The sequence below is a fragment of the Onychomys torridus genome, chromosome 23, assembly GCF_903995425.1.
Source record: "Onychomys torridus chromosome 23, mOncTor1.1, whole genome shotgun sequence".
Lineage (NCBI taxonomy): Eukaryota > Metazoa > Chordata > Mammalia > Rodentia > Cricetidae > Onychomys > Onychomys torridus.
Genome location: NC_050465.1, coordinates 983,287 through 1,001,084, shown reverse-complemented (window position 1 = coordinate 1,001,084; position 17,798 = coordinate 983,287). Strand labels below are relative to the sequence as shown.

At 38.2% G+C, this 17,798-nt stretch overlaps 1 protein-coding gene across 1 annotated transcript in view; it reads left to right on the top strand.

The window, feature by feature from the left end:
* Nucleotides 1-17,798, top strand: part of Trip12 (thyroid hormone receptor interactor 12) — a 114,400-nt gene that overhangs the window by 33,539 nt on the left and 63,063 nt on the right. Inside the window, exons 6-9 of the mRNA XM_036173649.1 lie at nucleotides 7,868-7,973; nucleotides 11,235-11,371; nucleotides 15,345-15,428; nucleotides 16,594-16,689. Coding sequence (XP_036029542.1) covers nucleotides 7,868-7,973; nucleotides 11,235-11,371; nucleotides 15,345-15,428; nucleotides 16,594-16,689 — 423 coding nt within the window. The remainder of the gene's footprint in view (nucleotides 1-7,867; nucleotides 7,974-11,234; nucleotides 11,372-15,344; nucleotides 15,429-16,593; nucleotides 16,690-17,798) is intronic.

The window sequence follows — 17,798 nt, the reverse complement described above, 5'->3', positions numbered from 1 at the left end:
CTAATCCTCTAAGCTCCTTCTCCCCCAGTAACCTTTTCCTTTTAATTTTTCTTAAGTATTACTGTGTGTCTGTGTGTCCGTTAAGTATACCAAGGCATGTGTGTTTGTGGAGGTCAGTGGACTGCTTTGTGTAGCCAGTTTTCTTTAGGCTTGTCCAGAAGTGCCTTTACCCACTGGGCCATCTTGTGGGTGCCTTCATTGCGTCAACATGTGTTTTTCACATTCACAAGTCCGGGTTGACTTAATGTCATGAAACTGACTTCTGATTAGAAATCTTGCTTGGGAAAAAAGCATAAAAAACATGTTATCAGCTAAGATAAGAGATGCTTCATAGTGGATAGATATTTCTTTACAGATGTTTTCTTTCAACTTTAACATGGAGTGAGAATGGGGAAAGAGGCCATTCTAAGATTTGATTGAGATTTGTGGTAAGGGACATTTTGATTCATTTGTAGAAACTCTAGTACTTTTAGGCTACTTTGTGGAGAACTTTTGTGATCAAGAATTTAAGGAGATTCAGGGTATGCATTATAGCTAGGAAGCTTGAGAAGTCATTCAGTAACTTTTGTTTGACAAACTTTTTTTTTTTTTTTTTTTGCTACTCTACTGAGAAATGGGTCTTAATGTGTGGCCCAGGCAACTGAGAAACTCATTATATATTGAGGATGAACCTGACCCTTCCTCCAGCCTCAGCCTCCAAGTGCTAGGATTAAGACACCACATGTTGCAGATTGATTTGATCAATTGAAATTTCCTTGAAGCAGCTGTGGTTCATAGAGACCACATTGGAAATGATACAATTCGTTTATTCTGCATAGTTGTGTAGGAAGACCTTTTCTAGTTTATTTCTTCCTCAAGTTTCCTAGGCGGATGAACAAATTCTTTTTCCGGCACTCGCATGTCAGAAGACAGTGAAATTTCTGCCCCAGTGACAGGCTTCCCTCAGTTCTGCTTCCAAGCTAAACTGATCATCAGTAAATTCTATGTAGCGATCGATGGGAAGAGTACCCCAGAAAGGATGGTATGTGATGATTTTTGGTGTGCATTTTTGAAATTTTACAGATGTTTGTGAACATATATTCTTTTTTATTCAATATTTTATTTTATAATTAACTTCACATGAACATATATTCTTGGAATTTGTCAAATGTAAAATGTGTAGTATTTTTAATAGCCTATAAATCATGTCAAGTTACTGTTCCTGTTGCTGTAATGAAACAGCCTCACAGAAGCAGCTCAAGTAAGGGTTTATGTCTGCTTGCTGGAGTCATGGCAGGGGTGAAGGCTGCAGGAGAATAAAGCACCTGGGGAATTGTGTCTACAAAACAATAAGTACAGGCGCTTTAGCGGTCTCCTTTTCCTTCAGTTTAGAACTCAAGCCCACGGAATGGTGCCACTCATTTAGGGTGGGCCTTCCTAAGCGCAGACAGATGCCTATAGTTGTTTTTCTTTGTGCGCACGCTCCTTCGCTCCTTCTCTCTCTCAAAACTTGGGGGGCCTACCACCCAGCTCCCAAAATAAATAACACGTGCTTATGAATGGCCTTAGCTTGGATTGTTTCTAGCCAGCTTTTCTAACTTAATTATCCCATTTCTCTCTGTTTTTTCCTCCGGGCTTTTACCTTTCTCTATTCTATATACCTTCCTTTCCTTCTTACTCTGTGGCTGATTGTATGGATGGGTGGCTGGCCCCTGGGTCCCTCCCTCTTCTTTTCTAGAGCCTCAATTTCTCCTCCTATTTATTTTCTCTGCCTGGCAGCCCCACCTATTTCTCTCTCCTGCCTAGCTATTGGCTTTTCAGCTCTTTATTAGACAAAGTAACACAGCTTTACTGAGTAACAAATTCAACATAAAAGAAATGCTTTGGTGGTGCACGCCTTTAATCCCAGCACTCAGGAGGCAGAGGCAGGTGGATCTGTGTGTGAGTCAAGGCCAGCCTGGGCTACAGAGTTTGTTTGTTCCAGGAAAGGTGCAAAGCTACATGGAGAAACCCTGTCTTGAAAAACAAAACAAAATAAAACAAACAAACAAAAAGAAATCAACACATCTTTGCATCGTTAAACAAATATAACACATTTTAAATCAATATTCCACAACACAGGCCTGGGGGCTTTTTTTCTTTAGTTATTCTAGATCTTTTCAAGTTGACAATATTAGCCACCACAAAGTATTTTGCTGGCTACTTTCTTTTTAATGTCACTTGATTTTTGCGGAGCTGGGGATCGAACCCAGGTCCTTGCGCTTGCTAGGCAAGCGCTCTACCACTGAGCTAAATCCCCAACCCCATAACTTGATTTTTTGTTTTTAAAGGAATAATTTCAAAGCGAGTAGTTGATAATGCCAAGTTAATCGAAAGAATAATTGGTCATCAAACTAGGTAGCTTACAGAAAAATGTAAAGGTGTCATTTCTCCTTTGATGTGGCGATAGCTCTCATTGAAAGTGAACACGATGTGTCCATTGTTGCTAACATAGTGTTACCAGCTCACTTTCAACTTGAATTTCATGATCTGTTAGTGAGTTGATGCAGTTTATGGCCACTTTTGAAATTCTACAAGAATCAAGCAGATGGAGAGTTCTGAGAAAACAATTTTACTTGCTTTGTGAGAGAACTCTTACTAGTTGAAACATGGTGCTTTTTGCATCTAACACAGAGGGGAGGAAACTAAAAATGAATTTAGCAGAAGTGAGGAATTTAGAAATTACACTCTTGGTAAGTTTTTAATAGTGTCACCCTTGTTGAGTTGAAAAGACAGGTTTATTTTTGTCACTTAGGAAGTAGAAAACTTAAAATAAGGTTGAATGTCAAGTTGTGGGGCAAGGCTTTAATCCCAACACAGAGGCAGGAAGGAGCCCTGGGGGGTTTGAGATCAGTATGGCTTCCTTAGTGAGTTCTACACCAGCCAAGGCTACACAGGGACACAAACACAAAGAGTTGCCTTATATTACAAGGCAGCCTTTAAAATAACCTAGCAGCTTAATTCAGACATGTAACCATTTTGAAAAGATACCAGGAAGGGCCACAGAGAGGGCTCAAAGTTCAGGACATTTGTCACACAAGCCTGATGACCTGAAGTTGATCTTCAAACCCTGTTGTAGAGACATTTATTTACCTGTAATCCATGCATTCCTATAGTGTGATGGGAGGAGATAGAATCATAGGCAAGCTAGCCATAAGTAGACAGCAGAAAAATAAACCTGTGCCTCAGAAACAAGTGCGAAGAGACGGTCTAGAAGCTGTTCTGATCATCTACACATGCTCCTCCTCCTCCTCACCACAAACAAAAATTTTAGAAAGATACCAAACAAATATTTTTTTGAAACTCTAAGAAGTTAAAAAAATTTGTTGTTTTTGAACACATAAGAATAGTTATATCCAAGTTAGTTAAGTGTTACAGTTAAAAACCAGTAGTTAGCTGTATCTGTATTCCTATCACTGAGACTTCTGTCAAATTTAAGGCCAGCCTGAGCTATGAACAGCAAAATGGTTCCAAAAAATAAAGGACCCCCCCCCCCAACAAACCAAACCAAACCTACAATATACTTGTTGTCACATTCGTTTTTAGTAGTCAGTCATTTGGGCATCTACTAAATGATGTGCCTTTGTTTTGTTTTTTCTCCCTGTGGTTTGATCTGTTTTGTTTTGGTTTTTTTTTTTTCATCTTTTATTTAATTATTGTTTTTTCAAGACAAGGTTTCTCTGTATAGTCTTCACTACCCTAGAACTTCTGAGGCTTTTGTGTCTAACTTCAACTAACCCTATGTCCACTTAACATAAATTATATTTTCTGTTTATTCTTGTTGCATTACATGAATATATAAATGTCTGTACTACATGAAGGAATTACTTCATTTTTGACATGTTATTTCCCTGAATTTCAAGCTTTTTTGTTATTGGTTTCCCTATTTTTACTTGGCCATATCACTTCCTCGGTTCCATATTCTTTCCTAATGGTCTCCGTACTTCTGTTTCCTGTTTCATCATGCTGAAGACAGGAGACCTCCAAATAGTTGCTTTTTGTGCCTGGTTGGGTTGTGCCACTGTCTCAGCTATAGGGTGTGCTTCAGTCATTCAGCTTTTCCTGTTTGGAGGCTTTTCCTATAGCTGGCCTCATGCTCATAGTTATCCTGCCTCAGTCTCCTCAGAACTAGGATTTTAGATGCATATAACAAATGCAATAATAACAGCAATTGCATTTGTTTTGATTCCTTTTTTCACTGGATCTGGGACTTTAACTAGGCTTGGACTTTGAGCCTAAAAGTCAGGATTGCCCCAGAAAAACCAGGACAATTATTAGTTGGTAGTTGCCTGGTCCTTGTTTATTTTCTCTTTCTCTCTTGATTTCCTGTGTGTGTGTGTGTGTGTGTGTGTGTGTGTGTGTGTGTATGTATGTATGTATGTATGTATGTATGTATGTATGTATGTATGTATCTGGGAGGTGTATAGGGGGATTTCCTCTTATGATCCTGACCATTTTGTCCTTGGTTTTCTTTTTCATTCTATTCTGGTAACTTTCAGTTTCATCTTCTAAGCTATTAATGGATTTTTTTTGCACACTAGCCACACATTTGGTATCTTATTTTCAAGAGATTGTTGTGTTATGATTCATTTTTTTTCCTACATAGACTCTTGTATTTGACATTTTTTTTTGACTTAAGTAGTTTTCCATGCTTGAATATTATCTTTTCTAACTTAAGTGTATGTGTGTTGGCTAGTGTTTAGATAGGTTTTGTTTGAAACTGGGAACTTTTCTTCAGTGGCTGGTGGTTGTGATTGTCTCCTCATAGTCAAGTGTAAGATAAGAGCAGAAATCCAATTTTTAAGCTGTTAGTTAGTTTGACTGAGATTTACAGCCTAATTATTGATTGGAGTATTCTGTAATGAAACCTTGTCTGTTACTATTTTTAGCTTACTTTTTTTTAGGCTGATAAATTTCCCCAGGGAAGACTTGAAACTCCTATCTGAAAGTGAAGGTGTGTCAAACTTCTGAGGAGCGTGAACCAATAAGAGTTCTGGTGTTTGGAGTGGGAATAGGACATTTATTTCTTGACTGGCTATTTTAATCAAGGATATCTGTTACTTACATGTTGTAAAATATAATGTTTTTGTGTTTTCCTGGGTCCAGAAAGTTACCCAGCTTCACAATTGGAAATATAAAGATCTGGACATCTTGATAAACTTCCCATCATTCAATCTTTGGTTTTAACCCCAAATTCCCCTTCGGGTTCTTGACACCACCAGTTCCTGAGCCTTCAGTGTCTCATAGCAGACACAGTTTTCTTTAGTGTTTTGGACTGCAGAGCTTAATATGTTTTCTTTTCACTTGGAAAACTGAGTTGTGACTGAAGCTCTTTTATTCTTACCACCTTTGTGGATTTATGTGTCAGGTGTTTTTTTTTTGTTTGTTTGTTTGTTTTTTGTTTTGTTTTGTTTTTTTTTTAAGATCGGTGGGGGGGGTGGCTGTTTTGAGGCAGGCTTTCTCTGTGTAGCCCCTGGCAGCCAGATTTTTCTTTTAATGGCTATATTAGTGGCATTTTGTGAAGGGGTAGAATTCAGTAGATGTTTTAGTCTTTTTTTTTTTTTTTTAAATCTAGACCTTTCATTTTGGGGGGGAGGGGTGCATGTGTACATATTTTTCTTGTTTTTCATGGCACTAGACATTTATTTTCCTTGTGGGGGTAGGAGGTGAGACAGAGTTTCTCTGTGTAACAGCTCTGACTGTCTTGGAACTCACTTTGTAGACTTGGCTGACCTGGAACTAAGAGAGCCACCTACTTTTGCCTCCCAAGTGCTGTTATTAAAGTCATGTGCCACCATTGCCCAGCAGGCATTTCTTTTTTCTGTTACTAGTTATCACTTATCACTATCATGTTATATAGAAAGATATACACATTGTAACATGCCATTATTAATGTTATTAATGTTCTTTCTTTCTTTAAGAACACAGTGATGTTCTTTTTTTTTTTAAAGATTTATTTATTATGTGTACAGTGTTCTGCCTGCATGTACACCTGCACATCAGAAGAGGGCACCAGATCTCATTATAGATGGTTGTGAGCCACCATGTGGTCCTGGGAATTAAACTCAGGACCTCTGGAAGAGTTGTCAGTGCTCTTAACCTCAGAGCCATCTCTCCAGCCTCATTATTAGTACTCTTTTTTGGTTTTTCAAGACAGGGTTTCTCTGTGTAGCTTTGCACCTTTCCTGGAACTCAACTGGTAGCCCAGGCTGGCCTCGAACTCAGAGATCCGCCTGCCTCTGCCTCCTGAGTGCTGGGATTAAAGGTGTGCACCACTACTGACCGGCCCCATCATTAATATTCTTAACAGGTTCTCTCCCTGGGCGCCCACCCCCCTTTTGTTTTTGGTATTTCAAGATTGGGTTACTCTGTATAGCCCTCTGTATAGCTTTGGAGACCAGGCTGGCCTGGAATTCACAGAGATCCATCTGGTTCTGCCTCCTGAGTACTGGGATTAATGGCGTGCGCCACCACCGCCCAGCTCAATCTCTACTTTTCATGAGCAGCAATTTTAACTTAATAGAAAAGGTGGAGACACCCAATACACTGTTTTTTAAAAATGTATCTGTATGTTTGAGTGCATGTAAGTGCAGTAGGCATGTGTGAGCATGAGCCTGTGGAGGTTAGAAGAAGGCTTCCCTGGAATTGGAGATAAGTTGGTTGCCATCTGCCTGTGAGTGCTGGGAACTGAATCTGGATTGCTGGCAATAACAGTAAACTTTTATAATTGCTGAGTCAGATCTCTATTCCCCTAAATATCTAGAATTATTTTTTCATCTCATTCTCTCCCAGTCCCATTATTGGTGCTTTAAGAACTCAAGAGTAGCCAGGCATGGTAGTGGTAGTGGATTTTAATCTTATCACTGGGAGACAAGGGAAGTATCAGACCAACCGAGGCTACATCATGAGATTCTGTCTTTGCCCCCCATCACCCTGTAGCCGAATTTTCACCTTAAAAGGATATATCCAAAACTTAAAACTTAATGGAAAATAGAAGTAATTAAGACCAAATATGTGAGTGTTCCCTGAAAAAGCTCACTTTGATTTAACATGGTTGGTGCAGTAGTATTCAGAGAATTTTTGATTGTTGACTTTAGAGTCTTTTCACTATTGAAGTTCTTTGGTTAAATGGAGCCCACCACCCAGCATACTATCATACATTATGGTGAAGAGAGGGGCTGGGGTGGGTAGATGCTGTAATTGGCTCTTCATTTAAAAATAATAAAATCTCTTGGTTATTAGAACTTTACTATTATCACTATAAAGGCATTAGATAGCTTTCAGATAATTGCAAAATGTGCTGGGTTGATTTCTTCCCAATTATGTTCTAAAAATTGGTCATTCCACCAATCTTTAGCTCCATGCTCATGGCATAAATGAAATACTGTCTTGAGCTCTCTGTTCTTTTTGATTAGCCTTGTGTAAAGTAGCAAAAATGTATCCGGGGGTAAAGTTAATGAGATTGAATATTCTCTGTCTGTCTGTCTGTCTGTCTCTCTGTCCCCCCCTCCCCCCCCTTTTTTTGAGACTAGGTTTTTCTGTGTAACAGTCTAGCTGTCCTGGAACTAGCTCTGTAGTCCAGGCTGGCTTTGAATTCACAGAGATCCACCTGCCTCTGCCTCAGGGGTGCTGTGATTAAAGGCGTTCACCGCCACTACCACCAACACCCAGAGAGATTGAATTCTTGAAGCACAGAGTATATACCAGGGAAATCTCAGGAGCTGGAGGGTAGAGTACCCTGGGAAGGACAGTACTGCTACTGTGAGGTTTGGTTTGAGTGATTGACTACCAGCTGGATTCTTAATTCATGATAACTTAGAAATTTCAACTTTTCTATTTTCCCATATAGGTTTAAGAAAGTCTACCAAGAAGCGCAGTGAGTCCCCACCTGCTGAGCTCCCCAGTTTGAGGAGGAGCACACGTCAAAAGACCACGGGCTCCTGTGCTAGTACCAGGTAATTAATTTAGTATTTTTGAGTTTACAGTTTTCATTTACCTTCTTTTGCTCAAGTGTTTCAACTTTTATCAAAATCTTTATGTACATCTTAAAATTACCAAATAATTTTTCCTTCCCCTCTTTGCCCTGCCTTCTCCCTTTTTCTTCTTATTCCTTTTTACCTCCATATCCTCTCCTGCCTTCCCTTCCACTGCTATGATAGGGTCTTGGGTGTGTGGAATATATTTAATATTTGCTTGCCTCAGTCTCTGAAGTCATGGGATCACAGGGTTGTACTACCACACCCACACCAGTAATATAATATAATATATATATATATATATATATATATATATATATATATAATCAATGCAATTTATATATTAAATACAACTAATGGAATAACTTGACATAACTTTATGCGCGCGCACACACACACACACACACACACACACACACACACATCACTTTTTTTCCCTAAATAGGTGGTGTGTGTGTGGGTGGGTGGGTGTGTGTAGCCCTAGCTGTTCGGAACTTCCTCCATTTGCAAGGCTGGCCTCAGACTCAGAAATTCACCTCCTCTGGAGTGCTGGAATTAATGGCATGTGCCACCATGTCTGGCCAAAAAATAAAGCAACCAACTGCAACAACAAAAATCACTTTTTCTAAATGGATCAGTGCAGCAAACATATTTAGTGATTCTAGCCATGTCTAATTCCTGGTACAGTGGTTGGGCTGAGTAATTCTAGCACTTGGAGGAAGGGGCAAATAGATCCCTTGAGTTAGAAGCCAGATTGGTCTTCAGAGCTAGTTCCTGGGCAGCAAGGGCTACATAGACCCTCTCCCATATAGAAGAAATGAATAAAACCATCAAAATGAAAGCCCAACTTCCATAATCAGTGCTTCAAAGGATAACACAAACCATGTTACCTTTTGACACATTTGTACTTTTCCTCTTATGTAAAAACATTTTTACAGTTATTAGCAGTATCTAGACATTAGGTTGAGTTGGACTTAGTTTCTCCTCCTGGCATTCTGGTGGCAAAGGTAGGCAGATTTCTACGAAGCGAGTTTAGGCCAGCCAAAACTACTCACAAGGTACTCAAACAGTCTGCCAAAAAGATCTCCGGTGAATATCTTTTATGCAGATTTGGCTTGTTTAAAGAAAGGTGAACTTTCCCTGTGATATACTTGAACCAAAAAGATGGCTGTATCACTATGTGTGGTGGTATATACCTTGCTTTTAATCCCAGCATTTTGAAGGCAGAGGCATTCAGATCTCCGAGTTTGAAGCTAGCTTGTTCTTCAAAGAGAGTTCCAGGACAGCCTGAGCTGTTAAACAGAGAATCCATGTTTGGAGTCTGTCAAACCCCCCCTCACCCCCCCTCCCCCACCCCCCAAAAAAAACCCAAACCAAAAAAACCCCAGGCTTAATGAGAGAACAATCAATATAGGTCTAGGGACTGAACCAGGATGCTTTGGAATAGCTGCCAATGTTCTTAACTAGTGAGCCATCTCCCTGTCTACCCCCATCTTTTTTTGAGATAAGGCCTAACTATGCAGCCCTGACTGGATTAAAGGTGTGTGCCACCTACCATCCTTGCTATTTATTTTGTTGCCAAATATCAACTCTTCCTTTTTTTTTTTTTTTCCCCTTGCCTGGAAAGACCAGGCTAGCCTGGAACTCACAGAGATCTGCCTGCTTCTGCCGGGAATTAAAAGCTTGTGCCACCACCGCCCGGCAACTCTTTCTCTTTTAAATGTAGTTTCTTCTAGGAAATACGGTAAAACCATTAATGGGTCAAGTGATTTTTAGCCTGTCGTATTTCTGTTCAGACTTAAGTAAGCAGATTTTTTAATGGCATTTGTTTCTTCACTAAGACAGTTTTGGTCACTTTCTATGGTTAATGATATGAGAAAAGAATTTTACTTGTTCTTTTAAAATGAGACATCCCTGGCTGTTCTGGAATTCACCATGCAGACCAAGCTAGCTCAAACCCAAAGATCTATCTGCCACTGCCCCCTGAGCCAGGATTAAAGATGTATGCCACCACGCCCAGATAGAATATGGATTTTTTTTTATAGCCTGAGGAGAAAAAACTTCTGTTCCCTGCCCCCCCCCCCCCACATATTGCTTTAAAAATATCTAGAGTTAGTATAACTGAGTGCATTTGAGGTTTCTTAGCAATACCACTGAGGAGTTATGAGAAAATAATTGAGTTCTACAGAGCTTTAGTTCCATTTTGGGTCAAGTTTTCAACTTTTTAAAAAAAGGATTTGAAACAATTTTCTATTTATTGATATGTAGAGTTGCTTTAAGGAGGCCAAAGCTGACTGATTCTCTGGAGCTAGAATTATAGGCAGTTGTGAGCCATGTAGATCCTGGGAGCTCAGAATTGATCTCTGATCACCAAGAAGAGTTATATGCTCTCTTAACTGTGGAACCAACTCTGCGGTTCCCCATGCCCCTTTTAGTCTTAACAAAGAGTTATAGTTTGGATTTGCTGTATGTGAAGTCAGATAATTTAGTGTTAATATAATTTTCTTTGATTGCACCCTTTTGGTACCCATGTCCATTCATGTAAAATTACTTTCAGTATACTTGGTCATTTTATGCACAAGCCATCTAGCATACTTGAATTAAACAGTCTTGGTCCACAACCTTTTATGAATTATTAGGGTTTTTCTTACGTTTTATGCTTTGGTGACCTAATGAGCTTGTGGGCTTCTTTCAGAGAAACAGTATTTGAGGGTAGCAACATGTTACATGCAGCGTGTTTAGCCTAGAATATTGTGAAAACTACATGTTGGATGAATTTGAATCTCATTTACAGCTTGGTAATAAGTTAGGTTTGAATGAGTTCTTTACCTTTGAAGGAAAGATTAGTTAAACCCACTCCTGTTTAGAGTTTTTAATAAAAAACAAAAAACAAAACACCTCAAGTACTCAGGTAATTAAGAGCTTCATTTTCTTTGTATTTCTAGACACTGCCAGGTTGGGGAGGGGGGGCACTTTTCCATTCAGCTAGAAGTGTTTAAAGACCATGTCTGTCTGTAAAGATGACAACAGCTCCCAGTAACACAAAAGCTTGTACTGTGTTGTGAGCTATAACTTGGAAGAATTTCAGATATACAAAGTCTTAGTGATTTTCTATAACAATTTTTATTTAAAAGGGAGAAGAAACTGGCTTTGTGCTGTATGAATTTGAGCTTTGTGTTGTCTATACATTGCTCCTCCTGCCTTGATAATGCTCACTGTGATGGCATTTCTTTATTGCAGTCGGCGAGGCTCTGGCCTGGGCAAGAGAGGAGCAGCTGAGGCCCGGCGGCAAGAGAAAATGGCAGACCCTGAAAGCAACCAGGAGACAGTGAATTCCTCAGCTGCCCGGACAGATGAAGCTCCCCAAGGAGCCGCAGGTAGACTGGCACTACGTAGCTCCAAGACACTTTCCTTTGTCTTACACATTTATTTTTGGATGAATTTTCTGGTTTCCAAGTAAGGTAAAAGGAGGGAACAGAATCATCAGAAATGTTACCATGAAATACCTTTTTTGCCCCCTATTTTGTTTTATGTCATAGGTTGGGTGTTTTTGATTAGTGGGTTCATTGTTACAATTTAAGTTTTCATCCAGTCCATATATTCACTAATTACTTTCAGAGGGCTTCATAGGAAGGTGTAAATTTTGACCAACGTGTATGAGTTGACTAACAATTGTTTTAGTGAATTTAAATTCATAATAAAAATGTAAGGATGTACTTTAAATGAATCTTACCGTTTTGTAAGCCCTAAAAATTTACTTTGTTCTGAAGTTACTTTCATAGCAGTATTTAGATTTTTATGGCCTTTTAATTTTTTTCTTGATAATCTTTGGATGGCAAAAATTAAAAAAGACATTTTTTTCCCTTATTTTTAGCTTTAAGTATTTGTTACCATTACCAGAATTGTGGCAAGTGAATTTTCTAGTGTGAAATTACTCTTTCAAAACAAAAAATACTGTAATTCTTATGAATGTATATGTATTTCTATAATCATGCTATAAAATTTAGTTGCAAAGCATGTATGAACTTTAGAACATACAATAGTTTTCTCTAATGCCTGTGCTTGGTCATAAATCATTTTGCTGGAAAGACCTGGTTACCCATGGTTACTGTATTCTGCTTAGCTAGGTTTATTTTGAAGTCATTACTATATCCCAATTTTTAAGAAAAATTACAGACATTGAATTTGTAGCATCTCTTCTATTGAGAATTAAATTTTAAAAATCACCTTCTGTTTTTCCTTAATAGTTAATTGGTAAATTTCTGGAAGAATATAAGCTTTTTTCATTTGCAGGCTCATTCAGGCTGTTGATAATACATAGCTCCTACTTACCAGTGTTGAATATCACTTCCTAGACTTTCATTATTTATTTCAAGTGAGAATATTTGAAGTATGAGACCAGTCCTCAAATGAGTAACAGAAATGAAATTTCTGAATTTATTGTTAGAGTTGACTCTTAAAATAATTATAACTGCAATGCCTGTTCACTCTGCAGATGTGACTTTAAACATTTTCCATGTATTCCCATTGAATATTCAAAACAACCTGCTGAGGTGTGAGTTCCGTTACTGCCATTTTATAAATGAGGGAAAACTGAGGCACATTGGTTAAGCTTTCCCAGAGTTCTCAGCTAAGATGCTTGACGCTTCATTTCAGGTCGTAGAAACCGAGTGCACATAGTACAGGTGTGTTTTCTCTCTAGGGGTTAGAAGAGTTTAATTCATATAGATAAATTCCAAGGTTAGAAAGGAGAAGGGCCAGTGGATTTTGTCTTTGATACATTATCTAAGAAGGTAAATGCTTTAAGGGAATGTCGTATGTATGTTTTATTGACATTCACATTTGAAATCAGTGTGTTAGCGCACTCCCCGCTTCTCTCCCCCCTCCCCTCCCCCTCCCCCCCCCTTTGGACAAAAGATACACATAGGTGTTGACTGTTATTCGAGGAGCATTGAGTTTAGTAAGCTTTAGGGGTGGATAGCAGAAATTCCTGTTGTCTTGTGGCAAAATACTTCTGAGAAAATGTATTTTATTTTCTCTGTGTAAAATACAAATCAAAATTAGCATAGAAGACATATCTGTGGTGTTTTCAACTACTTTTTGATGTCTGCCTCTTGAACAGTGGTTCTGTAGTTGGTAGACTTTCAGAACAATGAAATGGCAAGGAAAAATAGGCATTGTTCTGGCGTTCAGTTTTTAATATCAAGACTTCATAACTACAAGAAATGATCAGGGTCATGTCCTAGAAAGCAATTATTTTCATTGGTTTTAAAAAGACAGGGTCTCAACAGGGTCTCTACCTGGCTCTCTGTTCTGTCCTTGTTGTCTTACTACAGGAAAGCTCCCTCCTTGACCAAATAGTGGGGTTGAGTGTTATCTGTTGTGGTGCTTTTGGTCTTATTTATTTATTTTTTTGAAATTAAAGATATATAAAAATAAGGATAACAGCCATAAACAAAACAAGACAGGTTCTCACTATGGAGCTCTGGCTGGCCTGGTAGTCACTCTGGTTTCCAACTTAGAGAGCTCACCTTGTTTCCTCTCCTAAGTGCCGGGATTAAAGGTGTAAGCTACCATACCCAGCACCCAGTTTCTTTTCTTTCCTTTTTTTCTGTTTTGATTTTTGAGATTGGGTTTCTCTTTTTAATGGCCAGGCTGGCCTCGAACTCAGTGATCCTCTGCCTCTGCTTCTTGAGTGCTGGAATTAAAGGCCTGCACCACCACCACTTGGGAAGCACCCAGTTTTCAAATGCTTTCTCTCCCTCTTTGGTTTAGTACTACCCATTTTGTTAGGACTGTTTCACCCTGTGATGGAGACTACGGTAAAGGAAAGCTGCTTTTTGTCTTGCTGCAAAGCTTCATGACATACAGATCTATTCTAATGTTGTCATCTTTCCTTTGTAAGAGGTGGAAATAGAATCGATATTTAACTGTAGAGGCAGAAATGGTCTGTCGTGTGAATAAAGTTTTTGGGTTTGACTAATGAATTTTTGAGTTTACAGCTGCTACATTTCACCAAACAGCTATCTGTTTTTAATTAAGTTAGCTTAAAGGCTAGACTAGCCTGAACACCTAATTTTGGCAGACAGTATGTAAAGGGGACTTACATGGACAACTGTGTCATTCTTGGAAATAGCTGCCAAGAGCTGGGGAGGGACTCAGTGTCTAAGAGCTTTTGCTGCAAAAGTGGAAAAGTATGGGTTGAGATCCCTAGTACCTCTATAAAAAGCTGGGCCTGGCTCTGTTCTTATCACTTACATTATCAAGTAACGAAATGGCTGGATTAGGCCTTTGGGCCACTCTTTGTTAGCTTTTCTTCTAATCTGTATCTAATAATTAAAAAATCATTGAAGTTAAAGAATATATAGAAATATTTTCTAAAAATATAGAATTGGTTGGTGACTGGCACATTGGCATGTTGTACTTTTAAATAAGGTTGCGTGTGTGTGTGTGTGTGTGTGTGTGTGTGTGTGTGTGTGTGTGTGTGTGTGAGAGAGAGAGAGAGAGAGAGAGAGAGAGAGAGAGAGAGAGAGAGAGAGACCCCGACCATGTGTGTGTCTGTCCGTCCCCTATGCTGGTGATGCACTTGCCACCATGTCCTGCTCAGAAGAACTCTCAAAATTTGCCAGTCATAAACCTGTGTCTTGAATGGCATTCTGTCATTATCAAATAATCAGGCTTGATGGTATTCTTAATGATGTTATCATATGTAGATCAAACCTATCTTTGAGGCTGTGTAGGTCTCAGCATACACTTAATGACTTATTGGACTACTAGTTCCTCTAAGAATATATTTCTCATTTGGTCAGATTCATAATATCTGCTGCTGTTTACTTAAACTGGTTTTGCTTTTGATTTGGTTCATATGTTTTGTGTAGTGGAATTCCTCTACTTGATTCTACTTTAATTTTTGTCTACTTAGCTTCCCTCTCTTTTACAGCAATTCTTTGCACTTATGTGTTAATTGTAATGTATGTCTTCAGTATTTCAACCTAAAAAGAAGAGTATGTATAATCTTTTCATACTCTTGCAATTAGAGAAAGCAGATAAATGATTATTTACATTTCTGAAATGTCATTTAGAGTCTGACTTGATTGATGAGCGGCAGAGAAATCTGGTAGAAAGCTGTTTCAAGGGCTTGAAGGTTACAGAGCTTATGCTTATGTTTATATAAAGTAGCTGAGCTCCCCTTTTGCTCCTAAATTTCATGGAAGAGAGTTTACAATGCCTGAGTGTAAAGGATGACCCATTTAATTTATTATAGTCTGTAAGCTTTGGTTTTATTTAAGGTAAGCCAGACATACAAGATTAAATGCTCCTCCTAATCCTTACCTTCCCCCTCTCCCCAAGCCTCTAGTTCTGTTGCAGGGGCTGTTGGCATGACCACCTCTGGGGAGAGTGAATCGGATGATTCTGAGATGGGACGATTACAAGGTAAAGACAGCTATTGAGTTTGCAAGAAATGATTACTGCAGGCAGCACATCCTCCTGTTCTTGACTTGAACTCAGTTCATATATATTCACTGGAACATTGTCAGCAATTCTAGGTATACCTGCACCTCTGGGAAAAAATTGTGCTTAATGACAGACAACATGATGCTTTGGTTTCAGAGATGACCTGTCTGCGTCTTCGTTTTTACTGTTTTTTTTTTTTTTTTTTTTTTTTTTTTGAGCTGAGGATCGAACTCAGGGCCTTGTGCTTGCTAGGCAAGCACTCTAACTCTGAGCTAAATCCCCAACCCCCACTTTTACTGTTTAACCAAGCAAAGCCTCAAATTTTTTTTTCAAAAAAAATTTCTTCACATGATTACATGTGTAATTGGCTTTAGTAATAAATTACGAAGCACCTCAATATGTTGTTATTATCTGGTATCTAAAAACATAATAAAAAAGTAAATAAAAATAAATCTAATAGGCTGAGTTTTCCCCAAATCCCATGTTCTTTCCTAAACTCTAGTTAGTTTTCTTTCTTCTTTTTTAAAATTTTGACAGGGACTTTAAAATACAATCTTGTATTATGTATACTCCATGTATATGACTAGGTAGGTGTGTACTTATAGCTCAGATGATGGATTTTTAATAGATTTCCAATATAAGGCTTACAAGAGACATTATGTACAGTTTCACATTGCTTTACTATAGTTCCTGGGAGAAGTTTTTAAAATTTCCCCTTGATACAACAGCTTTTCTTTGTTAACTGGTAAAAATGGTGTCATGATTTTCATATTTTTGGACAGGTTTACCAAAATCTCTCTGGAGAATAATTTTAATGGGAAAGGAAGGTGCTCTTAATATTTGACTTACCTAAAGTAGTAATTTACCTTATGGTTTTCTTTCATAGTTTTGATGAGAATGTATTTTTAAATTCTCTCCAAAACTTTAACATACTTGATGATGTCATTGGGGTGCTTTAATTTGTAGCAACTAAATTTGTGTATGTCTGAGGTCTTAGAAATTTAGTTTCTTTTAAAACTTAGAGTAGAAAGTAACATTGGGCTAACTCACTTGTGTGAGAAGAATCACTTCTTTGACATTTTTTAGGTAAGATCAGTTGTTTTAAATCAACCCAACGACTCCTCTGCTCTTCTTTTTTCTTTAGCCCTGTTAGAGGCCAGAGGTCTTCCTCCTCACCTGTTTGGTCCTCTTGGTCCTCGGATGTCACAGCTTTTCCATAGAACAATTGGAAGTGGAGCTAGTAAGTGAATACCTCAAAATATTTCCTCCCTTGAAATCTCTAAATAATTGTTATTGGTTACTTGTTGGTGTAATAATTTAGCAACTATAGGAAGGAATCATATAATTATGTCATCTGATTACATATTTTGAATTAATTTTTTTAAATCTGAAGCTCTTTATGTTATTACAAAATTTATCTCATAAGACATTGTTAATATGAATCTGATAGCGATTTCTCTGCAGGATTACTTCTCACTATACTTCTATCAGATTAATTATAACCCAGATCCTTTTTTTTTTTTAATAAGATCTTTATTGATGGATAATTCACATAGTATTCAATTTTCCTGTTTGCACAATTTGATAGACTTTAGTCCATCATCCTCATAGCCCATGACACCATCACCACTTCCTGTTTTAGAACATCGCTGTCTTCAATTTCTTTCTTTCTTTCTTTCTTTCCTTTTTTCTTTTTTTCCTTTTATTGAAGGAGGGAGGAGGCTTACAGCACAATGGGAGAACCCCGGAGAGAAGATCTTTTTTTTTTTTTTTTTAAACCTAGATCTTACAAACATGGTTAACATAATAGCGACTATTTATAGTCTTAATTTATAACGGAATATACTGTTCTATGGTTAAAAGTCCAGTTAAAGCCTTTTTGACAACATTTAATCACCCCGTGTCTATGTTTTAGTTAGTGTTTCTCTGTGTAGTCTGGCTGCCCTGGAACTCTATATTAGGGCTTTCTGCCTCTCTCCTAAGTGCTGGGATTAAAGGTTTGTGTCACCATGCCTAATACCAGTTTGTTTCTTTCTAAAGTTGTCTGCTACAATCTTTTCTTACTTCTTGCTTTGTATTGAGTTAATTTGAGTCAATTCTAGACACTTCATTGATTCTTTATAGCAGATTTCTCTGTTGAGATTCTGTAGTGCCCCTCCCCCTTGTTTTCTTTGGTAGTAGTGCTGGGGCAGGTGACCTTGTGCATTACACTGATGAGCCGTATTCCCAGCTCTTTGTCTCCCCCCCCCCCAAGTATTTGTCATAGTTAATATCCTAAAAGTGTTGATTTTCTTTTTTCTCTCTTTATAATTCTTACTCCTGTATTTACAGGTTTGTTTGTTTTTTTTA